The sequence below is a fragment of the Mya arenaria genome, chromosome 12, assembly GCF_026914265.1.
Source record: "Mya arenaria isolate MELC-2E11 chromosome 12, ASM2691426v1".
In the NCBI taxonomy this organism is placed as follows: Eukaryota; Metazoa; Mollusca; class Bivalvia; order Myida; family Myidae; genus Mya; species Mya arenaria.
The window spans coordinates 6,896,336-6,919,887 of record NC_069133.1 but is presented as its reverse complement, the minus strand read 5'-3'; the positions used below and the strand labels follow the sequence as shown (position 1 = coordinate 6,919,887).

General features: G+C 35.0%; 1 protein-coding gene and 1 long non-coding RNA gene across 5 annotated transcripts in view; one reads left to right on the top strand and one right to left on the bottom strand.

The window, feature by feature from the left end:
- Window positions 1–1,560, top strand: part of LOC128211580 (uncharacterized) — a 34,174-nt gene extending 32,614 nt beyond the window's left edge. For both annotated transcript variants that reach the window (XR_008257310.1, XR_008257311.1), the window contains exon 3: window positions 26–1,560. This is a non-coding gene — a long non-coding RNA (uncharacterized LOC128211580). The remainder of the gene's footprint in view (window positions 1–25) is intronic.
- Window positions 1,561–19,143: 17,583 nt separating this feature from the next.
- Window positions 19,144–23,552, bottom strand: part of LOC128211415 (xaa-Pro aminopeptidase 1-like) — a 32,392-nt gene continuing 27,983 nt past the window's right edge. For all 3 annotated transcript variants that reach the window (XM_052916182.1, XM_052916180.1, XM_052916181.1), the window contains exons 16-20: window positions 22,968–23,072; window positions 22,443–22,514; window positions 21,749–21,825; window positions 20,888–20,986; window positions 19,144–20,391 (exon numbers count right to left, since the gene is read on the bottom strand). In XM_052916182.1, the coding sequence (XP_052772142.1) occupies window positions 20,272–20,391; window positions 20,888–20,986; window positions 21,749–21,825; window positions 22,443–22,514; window positions 22,968–23,072 (473 nt within the window). In that variant the 3' untranslated portion in view covers window positions 19,144–20,271. The remainder of the gene's footprint in view (window positions 20,392–20,887; window positions 20,987–21,748; window positions 21,826–22,442; window positions 22,515–22,967; window positions 23,073–23,552) is intronic.

The following is a 23,552-nucleotide window of genomic DNA, read 5'->3' as shown; positions in this document are numbered from 1 at the left end:
ATAATCTGTTTTATACTTTCATAAGCATTTACCTCAGGACCCCTACATCTCAACAGATAGAGGAACACGCAAACAACCACATCACATTTCTGAGGACCCCTACATAGAGGGACATCCAAACATCCACAGCATAGTCCTAAGGACCTTTACATCTCAACATCGAGGGACATCCAAATGTCCACATCATGTTCCTGGGGACCTCTATATCTCAACATAGAGGGACATCCAAATGACTACAGCATATTCCTGAAGACATCTACATCCAACATAGAGGAACATCCAAATGTCCACATCATGTTCCTGGGGACCTCTATATCTCAACATAGAGGGACATCCAAACGACTACAGCATATTCCTGAAGACATCTACATCCAACATAAAGGAACATCCAAATGGCCACATCATAGTCCTGGGGACCTCTATATCTCAACATAGAGGGACATCCAAACGACTACAGCATATTCCTGAAGACATCTACATCCAACATAAAGGAACATCCAAATGTCCACATCATGTTCCTGGGGACCTCTATATCTCAACATAGAGGGACATCCAAATGACTACAGCATATTCCTGAAGACATCTACATCCAACATAGAGGAACATCCAAATGTCCACATCATGTTCCTGGGGACCTCTATATCTCAACATAGAGGGACATCCAAACGACTACAGCATATTCCTGAAGACATCTACATCCAACATAGAGGAACATCCAAATGGCCACATCATAGTCCTGGAGACTTCTTCATCTCAACATAGAGGGACATTCAAACAGCCACATGATATTCCTGAGGAAATTATTTATAAATGACTGGATGCCATTTAAATAAACAATAGAAAATACAATGAAAAGTAGTACAATGTACAATAAGCATATCTACATTTCAGCAAATTACAGATTCATTTTCCTGTGTTACTTATCTTGTCCAGAGCTTTTTTGAAAACAACAGCATGGAATTCAACTTAACTCCATACGATGATTAAGCAAAATGAAAGGAGGAACAGGGTACACAAAACTGATGAAGCTACTGACAGAGTGTTGCCCTATGTTACGTTTTCATTACCGGGCTCCAATTTCTCGAATCTTCTTAAGCTTAACAGGCTTAAGTAGCTTATTTCAATAAGCCAAAATACATACTTAAAAAGAATTTTGATAAATGAAAAATAATTATAATTGCTAGCACAAGTATAAAAATTTAAAGAAGTTAACATTATTTATTGAAAACCAAAAATAGAGAGCTTAGCTTAATCCTGTTATAAGGTACTTAATAGGTAGATCAATCAGTAACTATTTGATGCATTGTATTTTATTCAGACTTTATACAATGATACTCAACCATCCAACCAACTTAAATAAGCAAGTTAATTTGTGACATTTGTGCTCAACTTTCCAACCTATGATTACGCAAGTTATATAGCTCTTTTTGGCTGATTATGGCCTTTATTTCGACTTGAAACAAATAAGTTAACGTTTTGCATGTAAGTAAACAGGTTAATATAACAACTACTTGATATACTGCATCGAAACTATATACAAAGATACCACACTGTCTTGCAGATAGTCTTTGTTCCTTTATTTTTCAACGTCAAAAGTCTGGTGAAGGTTTTCCATGTTACCACCATTAATTCAATGGCTCAGCAAATACATCATGTAATACATTGACACTTTATTAAAGGACCCTTAACAGTCATAATTCTGGTTGTTAGCATATGAAATTCAATAATTACAACTATGCCATGTATTTGTTTGAAATCTTGTACAATTTAGTATGCCAACTCTCTATTGCATAGAATGCAAATTTGGCAAAACTCTTAGGAGGTTGAGCTGCATGTTGAGTTTATGAGATAGGGTGATTGTTCGTCGTCAACATTTTCATCTTAATAACAGCTCCTTAACAACTTGGACAATGTAAATTAAACTTCGCAGGAATGTTTCTTGAGTGGTTCTTATCCAGAATTCTATAAAAGTGCTTGAAATGCTGAAAACTAGTTGCCATGGCAACCAAAAGGAAAACGAATCTGCTTTTCAAAAACGGCTTTCACAGAAATGATCCTTAGGAGACTCTCCATCAAATTTATTCACCCAACATTGATTGGCAAAGAAATGCTGTGAATAAGCAGGGTAACCTTTTACAATACGTCTATATGAAAAACGTTAACACATGTGTTCATTTTGCAATTTAACTTTTGCGTTTTCCATTTTATTCCATGTCATACAGTCAATAGTTTGTCAGTTGATATGACATTTGTCAGAATATTTGTCTACATGTTGTCTTGAAAATTAATGGCTTACTCAAAATGGGTGACATAATTAAGCTAAACATCTACCTCGGTAATATCAGGTGATAACACCGACTAGCCAATCACGCATAAGCAATGAATTCTACCTGGTAGACATACCCAGTAATCTGTTTTAATGGCAAAATACGAAATAACTGCTAAACTTAATAAATTGTAAACTATGCGGTACTTCAGTTAGTAAGTTTCAATGCATTGTACACACCGATGCCAATTTTATGTCAGTTTTCGACAATTTTCGTTTTTTCCGCTATTTTATCATACGGAGTACAGCCCCTTTAAGAAAGCTTTTTATAACTCTTTACTTCATGTTGTCTAGAGCATTTATGAATATGTCGCCTCATGTCCAAAACTTGGTAAATATTTAATGACATAAAGTCAGTATTGTGTTTCAAACTGTGATGAAACTTTGTTAGAACACACTTCTACATGTTGTCTTGAATATTTGTGAATATGGGCCATCTCCAGTCAAAAGCAAGGTGACTTTCAAATCTCAAAAATTTATATTCCATGTCATAAAGTCAATAGATTTTAAATATCATTAAAATGAAACTGTGTTAGTATAATTGTTGTCTCAAACATTTGTAAATATAGGTCACGTGCTATGCGCATTATTCGATATTTATAATATTTTAAGAGAGTGAACCATCTTGTAAAAAAGAATAAATTTATGTTTACGTCGCCTTTCGTTGATTGGTTTGAATCCAGTTTCAACATTAAAGTGGCTGTCTCACGTATGATAAAATAGCGAAAAAAATGTCGAAAACTGACATAACCTTGGCATCGATGTGTACAATGCATTGAAACTTACTAACTGAAGTACCATATAGTTTACAATTTATTTAAGTTTAGCAGTTATTTCGTATTTTTCCATTAAAAAAAATACTGGGTATGTCTACCAGGTAGAATTCATTCTTTATGCATGATTGGCTAGTCGGTGTTATCACGTGATATTGCCGAGGTAGGTGTATGACTTAATTTTGTCACCCGATTAGAGTTAGCCTTCGTAGCTCTGTTAGTACGACGCCGGACTGCATTTTTGGCGACACGGGTTCGAACCCCGTCTCCGACACAATTTTATTTTTACACTTTGGTACTTTTTTACAATTATGATATCAAAGCGTAACACATTATATTAGATTATTGTCCTGAGATTCGTTGCAGAAAAAAAATCGTTCTAATCTGTGACACAGTCCTTTTAATGGCTAACTTCGATAGTTGTATAATTGTTATTCTTATTGAATATCTTTATCCGACGATAAGTTTGTGATTTACTTAATGCATATGGGTGAAAAATGGAAAATATTGTTGAATCAGAACTTTTAACTTCATGCATGTGGGTAATGAATGGACACATTGGTTTATTATGACTTGATCAGTTCACTCTTGTTTTATCAAAGCGATAACATTTTCACTTTGGCATAAACTCTGGTTGACATAGTTTATCGGTCATAGAGCATGATATCTTAGATATTGATATTGACTGATACAAATGTGTTTGGTAATGTTAAGAACCATTATACACGATATCATTTCTATCATGATTGTTGTTATGATTCAGCAATTGCAACACTCTTGTATTTCTAAGAAATTGTCACCCAGGTACATATTGAAGGGGAGAGCGTCCCCTAAATTGAAATACTGGTCCCAGCCGCGGCAATTGCAGGGATGCTGAGATATGTTCGACACCACACACCCCAGTTTTAGGCATTTTAGAGTGTAAAATAGCGTTGTTTGCAAAATGAAACGGTGGCGCAATGACGTCATAGATGCGCAGACGGCGACGTAACGTAGGAAATCGAGAGTGGTAAATTTCAAGACCAGATCCAACCTAGCCCTTTTGGTACCGGAGTTAAACGGGACTCGCAACGTTGAAAAAGTACGAAATGTCGCAAATTTGGTCATACTTTGACGCGTTGGAAACCGGTGCCCAGATATCATCACGTGCACCCCGCCAGGTGCATCTTGAAGGGGAGAGCGTCCCCTTAATGGAAAACTGGTCCCAGCCGCGGCATGTGCAGGGATGCTGAGATATTTTCGACACCGCACACCCCAGTTTTAGGTATTTTTCGCTGCATTTAAGAGTGTAAAATAGCTTTGTTTTCAAAATGAAACGGTGGCACAGTGACTTCAGAGGTGCACCGACGGCGGCGTAACGTAGGAAATCGAGAGTGCTAAATTTCAAGACCAGAAGCAACCTCCTAGCCCTTTTGGTACCGAAGTTACACAGGATTCGCATTCCCGTACCGGGTTTGTTTTGGTAACGTTGAAAAAGTACGAAATTTCGCAAATTTGGTCATACTTTGACGCGTTGGAAACCGGTGCCCAGATATCATCCCATGCACCCCGCCAGGTGCATCTTGAAGGGGAGAGCGTCCCCTAAATGGAAAACTGGTCCCAGCCGCGGCATGTGCAGGGATGCTGAGATATTTTCGACACCGCACACCCCAGTTTTAGGCATTTTTCGCTGCATTTATGAGTGTAAAATAGCGTTGTTTGCAAAATGAAACGGTGGCGCAATGACGTCAGAGATTCGACGACGGCGGCGTAACGTAGGAAATCAAGAGTGCTAAATTTCAAGACCAGAAGCAACCTCCTACACGGGATTCGCATTCCCGTACTGGGTTTGTTTTGGTAACGTTGAAAAAGTACGAAATGTCGCAAATTTGATCATACATTGACGCGTTGGAAACCGGTGCCCAAAAATCATCCCGTGCACCTCACTTGGTGCATCATGAAGGAGAGAGCGTCCCTTAAATGGAAAAACTGGTCCCAGCCGCGGCAAGTGCAGGGATGCTGAGATATGTTTGACACCGCACACCCAAGTTTTAGGCACCTTGTGCTGCATTATATAGCGTTGTTTGCAAAATGAAACGGTGGCGCAATGACGTCAGAGATGCGCTGACTGCGGCGTAACGTAGGAAATCGAGAGTGCTAAATTTCAAGACCAGAACCAACCTCCTAGCCCTTTTGGTACAGGAGTTACACGGGATTCGCATTCCCGTACTATGTTTGTTATGGTAACGTTGAAAATGTACGAAATGTCGCAAATTTGGTCATACTTTGACGCGTTTAAAACCGGTGCCCAGATACCATCCTGTGCATCCCGCCAGACGAATCTTGAAGGGGAGAGCGTCCCCTAAATGGAAAAAGTGGTCCAAACTGCGGCATGTGCAGGGATGCTGAGATATTTTCGACACCGCACACCCCCAGTTTTAGGCATTTTTCGCTGCATTTACGAGTGTAAAATAGCGTTGTTTGCAAAATGAAACGGTGGCTCAATGCCTTCAGAGATTCGACGACGGCGGCGTAACGTAGGAAATCGAGAGTGCTAAATTTCAAGACCAGAACCAACCTCCTAGCCCTATTGGTACCGGAGAAACCTCGAGATTTGCATTCCCGTGTCAGGTAGGTTAAGAACGCTTTCTTAAATCTTTATTCAATAGACATTTTAGAATATTTAAAATGAAATTCATCCTCTTAGATATCACACACAATACATTTTCTTTCACAATGTGGAATTGCAACTGATTGTTGCTACCTTCTGGATTCTACCTCTAATCTATGCGCCGACATTGTAAGAATACTTAGTTAAATTAACATCTGACAACTAAGATTGTAGTTTAAAATCAGTAAAAAGTGTGTATGTTATTGCTCTAGTGGATTCGTTAAACTCCGTTAACCCATTCTAAATAAAAACATCAGTAACGCGTTGTTTAAATGATTAAAATCTCTTACGCCTTGTGCAATCCAAAAAAATTTAACCCCATAACTGAAGTAGATGCCTTATTTGATAAGCCCATGATCGAGAAATAGGGATCTCATCTTAATAACTATACATTTTATTGTTTATTATTTTAACATATTTAATATTCTCCATGGCAACAATCTTCAGTCAATATCGTATCACATTTGGTTAATATTGCTGTTCTTCCTAGTTCCCCATATAAAATGTTTCTGCTCTTACTCCTAATAAATCTTTTCAAAACAAAATGTACTCTTTCTAACTGTAAACTATCATGTAATCCCCATACTTCTGAACCATAGCTTAGGATCTGAGAAATAAGCTTGTCAAACAAATTTAAAATATGATTTTATGAACGAGGTGAATTTATTTAAATATTCTTAAGTTTAACCATTGCTTTAAGAGCTTGTCCTGATAGTGTTTCAAAAGTGTTTGTAAAAGACCCACCTGTGGTGAAAACAATACCTAGATATGTAAATTTAGAAACAATTAATAATTCATGACCATTATATGAAAATCTTAAATTTATGCAATATTCTTCAAACAGTACTAATCCTTTTATATATTGGGCTCAAACTGCATTTTTACCAATTTATTGCATTTTCTGTGCATTGGTAGAGGGTTTATTGTTGTTAAATGGGCGTCATTATTCGCTTTAGTCAGGTTTAATTTCCTAAAAAACATTTAACAGTTTGGTATTCTGTATGATGTTGGTCAATTTGTTTGTTGTTGTTTTTGTTTTTTTTAATTAAAGGTCATGATTACTTTTGTAAACTACCTACGTTAAAGGCAATTAACATCATTAAAGAAGTATCTATGTTTTGGTCAGTTAGGGAGCCGAATTGATAAAGTTTTTTCAAATAATTTAAATGCTCTTCATCTATATAAGGTATTCAATAAAGCACCAAATGTGCATTCAATTGCTTATCTTGTACGAATATTTGTGATTATTAGCTCGCCTACGATTTTAAGTTATAGTGGAGAAATTGAGCTGGAATTCTTATCATCGTCGTTCAAATTTATTACAAGAAACCTTAAGTAGTATATGTCTTGGGAGCGTACATACATGTGACTCTATTTTTTGAAAAACAAAACAAAACATACTTGTGTTATCATCAGCTTACGATGATCGGGTTTTAATCCAAGTCATTAATATGTGATAATATTCAGTTTATGTTTGCCATTTGCAATTAATAATACAGTTCTAGATTTTTGTTGTAATATGTCATGGTTGTACATATTTGCCAAAGAACAATTCTACAACCGTTTAATATCATGAATATAGCATGTTCATGTTTTACAATGTTTAATACAAAGCGTATACACTTCGAATACAAACATTCATACTGTTACGTTAGTGACGTGTGTTGTTCACACTGCATGCTTTTCTCATTAAAATAAATATTTATTCGTAATGATTATTTGCTCCCGAAACTAATACTGAGTATAAATAATTTATAAGCTAACCGTTTATTGATGTAGTTTTGATGCTATAAAATACAATATTTTAGAGTAGGTAGATCAAAAAGAGACAATTCGACAGACGCATACAATGTTTAGAACACACATACATAGTAATATATAAGGCCCAATCTCCGCTAGATTTGGCGCAAAGACAAAACCACCGCGGTCACCCGGCCCTGCGAGGCCACCTGGAAAGTAAAAACACAGCCCATTTCCCCGGGATACCCCTGGACCTTTGATAGCGGGAGAACTATGTGGGGAGACGGGCAGTGTTTAGACCTAGGCCTCAGAGTGCTGAGTAAATTCGATGGTTATGGTCTAGTGCCGAAAATAGCAAGGAATGGGCCTTACCTAGGATGTCCCCGGGAAGTCCTTTTAAAATGCCATCCAGACTTTTTTTTGAGCCTTGACGGCATTTTTGAATCACTCCTCCCGGGTAGTCCACCTAAATAGCCGTCAACGAGCCTTTTGAAGATTTTTAGATTTTTTGGCAGACTCGAGACAGGGATACATAACAAATGTCAAAATAATAAAAAAGTATCCCTGATCGCTCATTATTGTAGCTATCCTCCCGGAGAACGAGGGCATTTGGCAGGTTTTACCAGCAATTTGTCGCTGCAGGACGACAATTTTACCTGGGAATGGCTTGACAGAAGATCAAAATCCCTGCTATTCCCCGGATCTGGGGAGCTGTGGTACAATTAACTGTAGTCTAAAATAATAGACGTATTATACGGGATTCTTCCAATCCCTAACGTCTAAACGGGTTAGTGCCAGAACCGGGGGGTGTTTTAAACATATTGAAATTGTTTTAAGTGAAGTATTTTATGGTTGAAATTGATCATAACGGTTAATATTCATATTTTACCACATAAATGAAAAAGAATTTGCACTTAACAAGCATTTAATGCATTAAAACACATTATGCCAAGGGGAACAACTCGATCCAATCGTTATAACTCGGTCTCCTCCGACAAGCTTCGAGATAGACCTCGTTAATACTATTATAACAACGCGGCCATGGCCGAAATGTTCTGAGTGTTTTTAATTTGTGCCCTTAAGGCTTGCAGGTGCCCTTCATGAATATATCCTTATGTTTTGACAGAATAAAATGAAGAAAACCCGTCAAACTCATAATTATAAGTTGGATATTTATTTTTTGTGAACACAACTTATATAAAATAACATAATCTGGTAATATTTCTTGTTTTTATGTTATTTTATACTTATAGACGCAAGATGCTTTAACCCGGAATCCTAATCGGAATAACTACCCACTTTTGATACTAAACAATTTGTACGTGAAGGATTTGCCACATCAAAAATCTAAAAAAAATAGGTCAAGGTACAATTATTTGGACTACATTTAACAGAAGTCTAAAGTAATAGACAGTCACATGTTATATGGGATTCTTCTGTTTTGACAGAATTAAATGAAGAAAAACCCATCAACCTCATAATTACTCGTTGGATATTTATAAGGATATAAAAATATCGCACACCCAGAATGCTCTCAAAACAAATATATCAAATCTAAATAGTTTCAAATGAAGACTGTACCAGAAGAAAGGTAATTAAGATACTGTCCTCATAATTGGGACGAATTCTCCGTATATTATACACAATGTATTGCACGATGTCGTAGTGGTATGAGTTTTTGTTGGTAATTTAAATGATTTCTTTGATAACTGATACTGTTATCTGTACTGAAGTGTAGTGCCCAAAATTCTCAGCTTCACTAATTTTCATGGTATAAAAATATGAGTCATTGTATATCTATTTATTTACCTGGATACTTAAAATGCTTTGACTTCACTGTCACATATTTTATCGACGTTGCTATCTCCCGATTATTTATAAAGAGATTAGCTTTCTCAAAAGCATCCTCACCATCAAAAAAAGTCACTTGCGCCATTTTTATTGAACTTGTGATAGAGTGCGCAGGCGCAAAATGGCGCCTTGAGTAGCGGACGTAACTCCGCCCCTCACCCAATACCGTCTTCCATACAGTAATTTCGAATATATATGCTCTTGGTTATTTTTAAACGTTACTATGCGAAATTATTGTACTTAGTAGAGACACAATGTACAATGATGTTCAGTTCACTTCACATTGAATTAATACTACGGTCAATCGTTATTTATTTCTTCCGTTTTGTAATAGGCATTTTCGAGTCATTTTAACAAGCTCCCATCGCACACCCAGATTGCCCTTCTGTCAGTTTAGACAGTCGCATGTGTTTTTCCGGCCTGGCAACCGTTTCCGTACTGATAAATCAAATGCATGATACCTGTTAATTGCAAATCCTTTCGTTTAGTTTTGAGTTTAAATGAACTATCACACAAATTAGTATTTAGAAAATGAATTTACAAAGAAATGGCTATTCTATTATGCGAGTTAAGGTAAAGACGAAAATAAAAAACCGCCCAAATGGGTTATATTGATTTTAAATAAGATTTTTACCATCAAAATAACGATGCACGGACTGTTGTTTAAAATTATTCTTGAAATTAAATGTTATAACACATTAAAATAATACATATACAACCTCTATAGTACTATGTTACAGGAGTAGTGTTCGTTTGTAGCTGTTGAACGGCTTGGTTATCAGCCTAAAAACGAAGTACTCATAGCGTATACAATTATGAGGTGCTTGGGTCGAATAATATTTCGTAATTGCTTGGTTAAATAAATTGGGGTATCATTATTTCAGCGACATGCGTACGTTGCTATTGAAACATTACTTAGAGCATATCAATAGGTGTACATGCAATGTTCATAAGTAGCTATGTAAACGAAATGCGTTTATTCAGGACGAAATTTAGAATGAAATTGAACAGTTCAGGCTTGGTTCAAACATTACCGCAGCACATATCGCCTCTTTGAAAACTTGTGACACGCAATACAAGTAAACTATAGAACTGTCTGACAAATGAAGGTACAAATTACAGGGAAAATTTGGCGATGGAACATGGTCGATGTTAGGAAATTTAATTGTTTAATAATGAAAGAAAAATAAACAAAAATACATACCATCTCACTGGACGCTATCATTTTTAGTGCTTGGTATCAAAATAATGTACCACGTGATCACCGCCTCTGACTTTGTCACATTATATCAACCCTTACAAAAGCCATTCAATATTAAACTCTCTTTTTTTAAATATAACAGTGAAAGTTTTATGTCAACCCTAACTTAAGCTATGTATTGACATTGTGTCCATTAACTCTTCATATAAACCAAGTATAGTTACATTATTTCAAACCTTACTGAAATTATTCGATACCATAGCTCCGTTTTACTCCGCCCGCCCGAACAACGACCTATTTTAATACCAGGGTTCACTTTGTGTAAAACTGGTTAAAATATAATAAGTGCTTGTTTAAAGCAATAAAAAGTAAAGAAACGTCAATCAAGGGCCATTTTATATGTAGGGTAAATATGGAGTTACATAACATACTGTGTCAAGTATAAAAGCCACTGGATGAACAGTCTGAGTTATAACCCAAAGATGACTTAAAACATCAACCAAACTTTTTAATAGTTATGCAAAAAGCTACAGAAACAAGCTCAGCAGCAAAAGGTTTAAACATAAACCTGGTTTAGTGGCACCGGGCAAACGCCAAAGACAGAACACAAATCACAATCAAGAAACATAGAAGAACAGCCCAAAACTCCACAAACAGCACAGTGCATACATACTATTTATATAAAACATAGGTATGTTTATCAAGAATTGTTAGGTACCGCCTTGGAACGGTCAGTAAAATGTAAATTTATTGGGGGTTTTAACCAGTTTATGTACACAAACCTCACTCCCAACAATCCTTTATAAAGATAAAACGCAAAAGGTAAATATAATCAAAGTATGCATTAACCTGAGGAAACTTATCAATAAGACAAATAATAATAAATGTATAGGTAACCCCCAAGTTCTTCTATGATAAGAGATCCCAACTCTATCTGCAGACGGAGAGATACAATTCAGAGCACCTAATGCAAAAAAAAATTCAAAGATACGATGCAGTCATTGTTAGAAACTATAAACATCCAGACTGCCTTATAAAATAAAAGGTTTAAACCTGTGTGATCATGGAGTTTTATAATAAAAAGCATCATTGTACTAAAACTGGGAACAAATATGGAAAACATTATTAAAAATAAAAGCGACATTTATTAGCTATCTTTCCTTCCAAATGATTTGAAAATGTAAAATATTTGAAGAAAATAAAGTCACATGCCAAAACACTCCGAGTCAGCCAAAAACGTGTTGTCCAAATACGGTTTTAAAGATAACATGAATTAGCAAAATCTTCTTAAAAATCAAAGGACTGAAATTCAGGATTGAAAGCTTAGTTATGAAAGGATGCTATATTAAGCCCTATATTTTGTTTCAGGTATTCGTCTTCAAAAACTAGAAGGCAAGTGCTCTTCAAAATATTGCCTTGGTTTAAATAAATTCCAAGTAATTCATTAATTCTATCTACCCAACTACCTGCTGGAAACATTTTAATTTTACGAATTTTCTTTAAAACATCACCATAAAAATCGGGATGAGCAATACTTAGAGCAATGAGCGATTTAAGACTACTATTGTACTTTGATATCAGATTATAATGACCATTAACAAATTTTGAGAAAGTTGTCCTTATTTATAATATCTAAACCCTGTTTTAGAAGATTTTGCGTCAAAAGTTTACTGCTGATTTTTCTTTACATCTGTACATATTCTAGCAAATATTATCAACTGTGCAATAAAAACACCATATGATGGTGAAATAGGAACATCACCATCTAGAGAAGGGTAATTAAATATTTTAAAATTAAAATCATCACGTTTATCATAAAGATTAATACTCGATATATCTTCCTTTACTTCGAGTTGCAGATCTAAATAGGATGCTTTTAAAACGGATGTATTAGATTTATTAAGTTGCAATTTTGAAGGATAAATCGAATGAATGTTAACTGTAAACACAGGATTATCTAAACTTAGAATATCATCAATATATCTAAAAAAATTATTGAATGTTTCAACAAGAGCTAGATCTCCAGATCTAGATAATTTCAATATAAATTTATTTTCATCGCAGAATAAAAAGAGGTCTGCAAGTAAAGGTGCATCATTGGCACACATTGGAATTCCAATTGTTTGCTTATACAAACATTTACCGAATTTTAGAAATTAATAATTGAGTACAAAATTTATAACTTCAGTGACATCTGTGCATGTCCAATAGATATATTTATCTGAGCGATCATTGATAAAAAAAGCTTTTTTAACATTTACTGCCATGTAAGTAGTTTTCTCCCTTGCAAAAGTTTTTTTTTCGATAAGAAGAGTCAATTTGTTTGTAACTAAAGATTGTGGAATATATGTATATAACGTTGAAAAGTCATAAGTATTAGGCACTGAGACCTAATAACGTCTATTTTAAAAATTATTAACGAAATCTGAAGAATTATTGATAGACCAAAAGAGATTAATTCCAGAATGCTCATAAACTTTACTGCAGTATTTATTCACATGAAACTTTATAGCATTTAAGCAGGATGTGGGTAAAATTGAAACTTGTTTAGTAGAACAAGAAATTGAATTAACAATAAATCGTGATTTATATGGATTTTTATGCATTTTAGGCAACCAGTTTTTATGATCATCATTCAAAAGAACTTGAAATTTAGCATTATAATCATATGATTTTTAATAACACTTTCTTCATCGAGTTGGCTAGAAATGTAAGTTCTAGAAGATTGTAACTCTTCAATAATAGTATTTACATAATATAAACATCAAACTTATTAGCTGCTTTATCAGCAGGTACAAATATAAGTTTTTATGTAGAGATTTGATATCCATGATCAGCTTTGGAGTTATCGAAATAGACTTTGGGGAAAGGGCCGACGGATTATTGTTGAAAAACTCTATTTTCTTATCTATGAGGTACAATATTTTATTCATTCACGGCAATAAGGCATTGGGTTCGACCCCTTCTCTTTTGCACCAGCTTTTACTATATTTGGATAAAGTGTCTGTCGATTCTAATTTACATGTATGGAAATTAATTTCAGATGCTATCCGGTATTTAGGACCTTTATTTAGCAGTTTTCTAAACCGATCAAGGGCCATTATTTGTACTATAGATTTTTATCACATGCTTACCCTTGTTTTCCGTGTAATATACCCATTACGAATATTTTTATCTTACACATGTGTAAGATAACATATCAGACATTTCTATTGGCTAGACTAATCACACGCGACCTAGATATCCCTCCGCATTGTTTGTAAACAAAATGGTTTAAACGCCAACAAATACTAACCTCAATAATGAAGCGGAAGGACTTCCGGGAGACAAATGGCTTACGAATCATAGTGCCAGAAAGCATCTTGTTCGAAAACTTTCTGATAACAATGTTCCGCCAACCAGATAATGCAGATTACTAGTCACAGAAATATCCAGTCAGTCAACAAATACAGCCACATTAGTGACAAACAACACGAGAACATTTCAAACATCTCCATCTTAACAGGCAATATGCGATCAATGCCATAAAATTTGCTTGCCAGTTTAATCAGCTGTCGGTTACCAAAACACAAATACGAATTCCGCAGCACAGGTTTCTCATCACACGTACGTCCCTAGTCCAAATAATTGTACGTTGACGGATTTTTTTTAGATTTTTGATATGGCAAATCCTTCACGTACAAATTGTTTAGTATCAAAAGTGGGTAGTTGTTCCGATCAGGATTCCGGGTTAAAGCATATATAGCGTCTAAAAAATATCATAAAAACAAGAAATATTACCAGATAATGTTATTTTATATTAGTTCCGTACACAAATAAATAAATATCCAACTTATAATTATGAGTTTGACGGCTTTTTTTCATTTCATTCGGTCAAAACATAACGATATATACATGAAGGGCACCTGCAAGGCTTTAGGGCACAGTTTTAAATCGCTCGGAACTTTTCGGCCATGGCCGAGTTGTTACGATTGTATAACGAGGTCTATCTCGAAGCTTTGTCGGAGGAGGCCGAGCTATTACGATTGTATCGAGTTGTTCCCCTTCGCATAATTGTTGTCTGTGTCAGTCAACTTTCGTTTTATTGGAAAGATAAACAACTTGTTTTAATGCAATAAATGCTTGTTTAGTGCAAAATAACATTTCACTTACATGGTAAAATATGAATATAACTCTTTAAGATCAATTTCAACCATAAAATACTTCACTTAAAACAATTTCAATATTTTTAAAACACCCCCGTTTTTTGCACATTCCCGTTTAGACGTTAGGGATTGGAAGAATCCCGTATAACACGTATATTATTTTAGACTAGTACGTCCCAAGACGGTAAGAACAGCTTGTTCTCTGGAAACATTCTTGATGGAACTTTTTCAACATCAACATCCATGCAGTGCAGAGTAAGGCTTCGTCGTAATCATCTGCATGTTGTGAAAATCCATGTCCACTAAGAAAACGCTTTAAAATCATCGTAGAAAGCGACAGCGAATAATTTTTAAATCCGTGCACACAGTAAAACTTGACAGACGATGTAGGTCACATAAACCGCGTAAAAGCATGTACTCTCAGTGTGACGTCATCAAGTTGTGTACTTATTGTGTTTTAATGGTTAAAATTGTTCGTTATTCATGTTGTTCGATATTGTACTACACATGTTTATACTTGTGACTTGTTCAGCGCTTTATCAGAATAAAAACTTGATAACTGCTAGCTGTTTTTGTCATTTTCATTTGGAACTATTTATATGGCGCATCGTTGACATTCCACTCAGTGTACTTTGGCTGTCAAACAATGGGTTTAGAAAGTGGAACGTGGAACTAAATTGGTAATAAAAACACCGTTTTAAGCATGTGATAAAAAAGATCTGACACTCGTTGTCATTTTATACAAGATTTTTATTAAACTCGTCCATGAAAGTTGTTAGTAAGCTCGCCAGAGGCTCGCTTACTAACAAATTTCATGAACTCGTTTAATAAAATCTTGTATTAAATGACAACTCGTGTCAGATCCTATATATATAAGCTCAATGTATTAAAGGAGGTTGAGGGTTTTCTATTGCAGTCTTTTCCTGGAAGCCCATAATATACGGCATAGATGAACAAGGGGAAAATGAAATTTTCGTCTGTTTGGTTCAATATCACTTCAATCACGCTCCAATATAACATTTTTTCTGCGAATGAAGACTTAAAACAGAGATAACTTTCCATTTTTCCACCATTTTGAATGAAACATAGCGCAGTCTACGCCGCTAACTGAGCCCCGCGTTGGTTAGTTTCTTAAAAAACTTCAACAAATCTTTATCAAATACAGCCGTCTGACGGAGCAAAACAGGGTTGTCGAGGTGTTTGATGAAACTTCTCACCTTGTCAAACTCCGGTCATAAACCAAAGGCAATTAAATGTTATTGTTAAAAAAAGTTATCTTTTATATGTATACGTCTTCATTTGAAGAAAAATGTTGCTTCCAACGTAGCATATATGACGTAATTTATCACGTGATATACAACGCTGATCTAGATTTAAAGCATGATCCTATGCTCAGTAGGAAGACATGGGAACTTCGAAATTGAAAAATGACTTTTTTCAAATTGAAGATTCGGAAAAAACACAACAGAACACTGGAAGAACCTTTCTAATGCCTCCAAAATGGAAAGTTTTTGCTATGTTTAGATTTTTTTCTGATTTTCATGGATTATGAGTATCAAATAGTGGTGGTTTGCCTTCATTCAGTTTTTTATTGAATTAAAAAAATATTCTGGTTGGAGAACTAAATATTTGTAACAATTGTCAAATTGCTTTGGTTTGTGTTATATTTTGAGGTAAAAATATCGTTTCTGATTTGTTGATGTACATGATGTATGAATACTTATGACAGAGGCTATGAAATATCCCGGAATACGGAACTGGTGTTTAACGTTCCATGATGTCGTATCCCGGATTAAAATGCTGATTTGTGATACATATCTATATAGATACAGGTATAACGAAAAACTTGATGCATGCACTTAAATGGCAGAGGCTTTTAACTATCCCGGAAAACGAAACCGTATTCAGTGATGCATGGGGCAATGTTAACGTTTTTTATATACCCATATCAGAGTTTTCCAAGAAGAATCGCAAATAGGAGTTGACGTGGTACCGAATGCCTTTTACCCGGGAACAGTTGCAATATTATTCATGTCGAAATCTACAGCGATCTTAATATGTCATATTGTAGGTATTGTGGCCTAGTTCAAACCGTTACTTTTCGTCAAATGTTCGGGTCACGCGTTCAAACTTGACCATGCTCATCCGCATTTTGGCTCCTTTGACCCTTTTCGCCCCGTACTGTTGGACTCGTATATCATCTGATTCCTAATGTGCTAATATCCAGATGCTCTATTAGTCACTTGCGTTCACCAGTTTATCACACTGCTATGGGAAAACTCGTTGAACGTTGTGACACACGTTAAAACTTGACCATGCTGACCCGCATTTTGGCTCCTGTGGCCCTTTTCTTCAAATAAGATCCAAGCAATTCAACGGGTCTAGCTGCTGAAAACATTTTAATTATACGAATTGTCTTCAAAACACCACCATAAAAGCAATACAATTAGCAAGCAGCGATCAAAGACTACTATGGTGCTCTGATATAATAATAATTATAATAATAATAATAATACAATGTCAATAAACTTATTTTGAGAAACTTGCTTAGTGTATAATAACTGAAAACATGTTGCAGAAGTTTTTAAGTAGACGTACGTTCTTTGTAGAATTGTAATGAAACTTCGTTAAGATACTTTCCAATATGGTCATGAACAGTTGTCAATATTGGTCACCTCGGGTCAAAAACTTGCTCAAACTTAAATATTGTAGGAGTAAGGTTCATACCTTTGATATTTTTTGTGGAGCATCATATGAGCAAAAGCTTTGAAATTATGCACCTTGGGCAAAAGCTGGCCCCAACCCTTTGGACTTACTTTTTATTTTTTAAAGCTACTGCAATGAAATTTTGACCATGTGTACTATTTTGCAAACGAACATCAATATTGTCCTCGGATGTCCTTGACTTTGACCTTGTTACTTTTTTTTTAAAGCTGCAGAAATGAAATTTTGACCATGAGTACCGTTTTGAAAGCAAATATTTTTACCCTCAGATTAACTTTACTTGGCACATATTAAAATAGTTCATGCAACAAATCTGCTTACAACACTTTTTGTCCTCAGATGTGAAACGTGCAGCGTTTCCAGCTTACCCAAACACAAAAAGTAAACTATATATTTGTTGACAATTACACATTCATACATGCTCTGGATTGAAAATGACCACAAGAGCCATGCCAGTAAAGCATAGGCCCTCTTGTGTCACTTGTATTGTGAAGAATCGTTACATATTTCTGAACACGACTTTTCATAATTAAGTAAATTGCTAATACTGCTTATATAGCCACCCAAAACAAGCAAAAGTCTTCCAAGGTTTTAAATCATGGGGAAACTATAACTCGTACAAAACCAGAGTACCGATAAATTTTGGATATTATGATTCTTAAAATATTTATCAGAACAGTCAACACCTATAGCAATTTGTATTAGGTACACATTGATTAATTCATGAATGAACTGGTTTACTTTGACCTCGACCATGTTAACATATTTATTGTCAATACATGTAATTATATTTTTACATCAAAATTCGAGTCACTTGATGAATCAATTTATTCAGCTGTTTTTCGAGGGAGCTACATAGTACATTAAATGCAGCTGTAATAGCCGTAACTTCCCTTTGATGTATCCTAAGATATATTATTAGTAGTAGGCATGTGAATGGTTCAAGGTAGTTGCTGTGAAAATAAGATGAGAGTAACGACACTATGATGGACTTTCTGTGGCATTACAGTGTTGAGGTTACGAAGCATACGAGTAGCTAGCTTCTATTTTCCATATGTTACGTGTTTTTCTTTAACTTTCATATTCTAAATGTTCAAGGCTGGTGAACTTGGCTGAAATATACTACTATTTGAATGTTTTATTATTATTTACATATATTTATGTAAGAAGGTTTTATTAAATATATAAACAATTAAAAACAATTTATAATTTTGGGAGAGTTTGTAGATTTTTAAGCAAAAGTGTTTATATTCACCGCATTTGTGTAAGAGTGAAATGAACTCAACGAGAATATACCTGAAAAACAAAAGTGACATTTACTCGACTTTTACCACAAAACAAAACATACGTAGTTACCGGAAATAACATTAGCGACATCGATTTTGGTCACTGGTTTCAAGCGCGTCAAAGTATACATGACGCGTACGTCGGCGCATCGCTGACGTCATTACGTCACAATTTCCATTCGCCTAAAAGGTTATTTTATACGCTAAAATGCCCTAAAATGGGGTTGGCAATCTCGAATATATCTCAACATCACTACACGTGACCAGGCTTGGACCAATTTTTCCATGTATGGGACGCTAAACCCTTCAAGACGCACCCCTCGGGGTGTGCGGGATGATATTTGGTCACTGGTTTCAAGCGCGTCAAAGTATGTATCAGAAGTGAATTGATTTGTTATATAATAAATCAGTAAGAACATTTGATAACTTATAAAAACACTGTATGGATTAAGAAATTGAAATTTTATTTAATCCAAAGTTTTTGCACTATTAATTTAAAATTTTGCATACAAAACATCATTAGTGATCATAACAATATGCAGATCCCTAATAAACTATCCTAACTCTTGGCTTGCATAGCATCCGGAATATTTGCATGAGAAATATTTGTGTTTCCAAATGTACTAAGTGTATACAATAATACATAACTTATAATGAAGCAACAAAAGAATGCTAGTCATCTATAAACATATCGATATACTTGTATCGTCAAACAATACTGATCGAGAATGATGTTTTCCCCTGACAATGCCCTGAATTGAAAAACAAATCCCTGACTTCCCTAACAGAAATCAAAACAAATTTAAAACATTTCTTTCCGAGATTTTTACACTGACTTAAGAACGTTTTTTTTCTGACTGTAGAAACCCTGCACCTAAGTTTGCATCAAGTATCATTTATCAGTACATACCTGCATTATACCTATAAACCCTACCTTTAACCTATATATAATTTATCATTTATCAGTACATACCTGCATTATACCCATCAACCCTACATTTAACCTATAGTTATTGTAATATATATTTTATTTTTACTGATGTTACACAGGTATTACCAAAACTAGTTTATATAGATATTCCGGTATTCGTTGTAGCCACAATTACTAATATGTCTTGTTTCATATAAATAGAAACAAAAAAGATAAATATTTATATGCATTTATAAAAGAGAAAAAACCCATGGATTTCCAATAATGATTTTGTAATTTGTAATGCAGAATAGCTAAATATCTAAAACTTGTCATTCCAGTTAAAAAACACAAACAAATGTGAATATTATTTTGATGTCCATAAAGTAGTGGAGCACAGGTTCATTATGGAGGTCAATGCTGCATGTCCATAAATGAAGTAGTGGAGCACAGGTTCATTCTGGAGGTCAGTGCTGCATGTCACTCCATATGAACGTTTATCTCTATGAATGAGTACATTATGTCTATCAATGAGTTAAAATTTAAATGTAAATGCGCCAATATTAACATTTATAATATCATTTAGACACAAAAAAAATAGTCCAGTTCAATAATCCTCCCTTGTACAAAACTATAAAATGATTCAATTCACAATATGTTCAGTTTCATCCAATGAGCTGGGATTCCCGCACTAGATAGTTGTAAGCGTCCTTCTTCCGCTGCCTCTGTAGCTCTGCCCCAACCACCTCCCGACATCTTGTGTGGTACTCGTTCAACCAGTCAATCTGAATGGTATTTGTATAATAGAAATACTTTGAACTGATTCATTTTACAAACAATTGTGAAACAAGTTGTTCTATGATAATTAGGCAAGAATGTGGTATTGTTCTGTAGGGAGAAACCTGAGCACTTGGATGAAACTCACTTGTCTGACTTGATGACCACCAACCAACCTCACATAGGCCAATAATCGAACCAAGATCAGCTTGAGAGTTGATGCAATAACCCGAATACGCTAACCAGACAATCCACTTAATGGTACATGTACTCAAGAAATAATTGTTCTCAAGTGTCCACATAAAGCACTGAAAGTTTGAATATCACAAATCCTAACCCTAACCCCTGAGTTCTGTAGAGTTTCATGTGTAACAAGCAATTTGTTTTAATGAAATAACAAACCCTAAGCCTTGCTTGTCTTGCTTAAGATTTTTCTAGAAATTAGGGCTGGTTGAGCCAAAACTTCAAATCTGTATGCTAGAATCATTATAATTCCTCTTTTACCTCTTCCTGTGTGAGAAGACTAGCCTCTATCATTTTCTGCTGAATTGGCACCAGAGTTATTGGCTCAAAGGTTAGGAAACCCTTCTCCCGGAAATTGTACTGAAAATATGCATAATAAATGCTAAAAACTGTTTGGGCAAATTGGGGCAATATTATCAACGAGCGTACAGCACAATATCGTTAGATCATGAATTTCAAGGTTATATTTATCGAGTACCACAAATCAAAATGAAATCAATTTAAAAGTCAAATTAATCTGCAAAAACTAGCCAATAAAGTTCTGTTTCAAAATAGAAAACTCAGAAACGTTAATTTGAAAAAGCGGTTGTACATAACATATGTGGATAAGATGGCTCGATGAAAAATATTCTTTAGTCTATGACCATACAAGTTACCACAAGGCACAACTGATTATGAATACCCAACAACATAACATAAACCACATGTGAGCACTAAATACAGATTCTAAAAATCAAATTCATTCTGAAATTAATCATTTTTTGGTTAGTCCTTCCTAATTAAGTAAATGCTAGTATTCCATATACAAAATCAGATTCTGTCTTTTTAATTTAGTCACTTTAAATGAACCTCTGGTGATACAATTCGAAAAAAATGCCAATGGTCCCTCAAACACTGTTTTTAACACATTATTTTCTACATAAAATGTCATCTTGTTTAGTTACAGAAGGAGAAGACAGTTGTCTGATTGTTCAGAACTTTGTTAACGCCAATGACACATGGGATCTCAAGTAACTTTTAACCAAATCATTTTATATATCAGCAAATTACATTGTACAAATTTGCACTTTTAAAAGTTAACAACGGGAACCAGCCAAACATGTAAACATTCCCCCATGTTACCTTTGTTTCTTTCTTTACAACGAGAACAAGGTTTTCAATCCTACATCCAAATTTGCCGTCCTCATAGTACCCAGGCTCTGAAATAATAACATACATGTTTCATGACATTTAACACATCAACTGACACCCTCGCCTATGGTTGAAGGTTATCTTTTTACTTCTGCACCACAGTTCTGTTTAACATCTGCCCCTTTACAACTATTTAGCATTCAAAATCCTTCGAACATTTGAAATAAACCATGAACTTTCTTGTGATTTTTTTTCAATTTTAAGTTTACAATGATTTCATTTATTTCTTATACATGAATCGATTTTTTATATAATATCCAATGATTATCAAGTTATCTAATGTCATTCACAAATTATCTGGTAAAACATTTTCTTGTGCCATGTTTGAGTGTTTCCTTTCTTATGTCCATACCTACATTAACTCCCCTATCGTTAACAAATAAATCAGTAACTAACATGCAGATATATTACAAAGCTACAAATTTATACAGCACACTAGTTATTGAACGTTGCACTTGACAGCATGGTATAACACAGTCATATCACCCACTACCCTGGTGATTGAAACTATTCACTCATGCTGAAAAGCTCAAGTATAATTTCAATACCGAGTAGGTCAAGTTGTGGGAGTTATAACCAGACATTATTGTCGAAACATAGAGTTTGAAAAGAGTGTTTTATTTACCGTCGGAGAGAATCATGCCTTCCTGCAGTGGAACTTCATGTGGATTTATGCGCTGATGAATTCCACAAGGCCCTGCAAACACACAATATATAACTGATCTGTACAGTGTGTATGGCTAATAACATTTGGCATTTGAATAATGTGACTTTATAAAGCATAACTCAGCCGTAAAAGATTCTGAGTGCTTCATCTTGTTTTGAAAAACGACCTTGTTCAAAAGCGGAGCTAGCAACAATAGCATCAGTCAAGTAATGAGAATAATATACAAGAGTGCTGCAAAGTTCATTTGAAAAAAGGGACATAATTCAACAAATAATTGTCTCCAGCAACATGCATACCACGTTTCGTTTCAATATTTATAACAGCTATTTAGTTACGGTCTTTACAAAACCACACCAATGACAATGCCAAGATCAAGACTATGAAAGTACCCAAACTTTTTTCTTTGAAAAAAGAACAAGCTGATAATTGCTTATCTTGTAATTGCTAAAGTGAGATGTGCTACAGCTAATTTAACTACTGTACCTTCATGTACATTAAGGAAAGATCCAACTCCGTGTCCCGTGCCATGGAGGTAGTCTAGTCCTGCCTCCCACAGCGCGGCACGTGCAAATGAGTCCAGTAATGTTCCTGGAATAAACATGTCATTTACACTATCAGCCATCTATAACTGGCCAAGAAGACACTGACAAACAAACACTTGTAGTCAAATTTGTCCACTATTTCCATAGTGGACCCTAAAATTGTACTTTATGTCACTTAATAAGGGAATAACCCTATGTTAGTGACATTGAACTTTGACCTGCATGTTCAAACCTTTGTACATTACATGAAACAGCATCTACTCATTGTGAGCGTTGGTTACAAGTCATGTGTATTTCAAATTCATACTGAATCATATGTATATCAAATTGGTGCCAAGTCATATGTATATCAAATTGGTGCCAAGTCATATGTATATCAAATTGGTGCCAAGTCATATGTATATCAAATTGGTGCCAAGTCATATGTATATTTAATTGGTGCCAAGTCATATGCATATCAAATTGGTGCCTACTAGTAGTCATATGCATATCAAATTGGTGCCAAATCATATGTATATCAAATTGG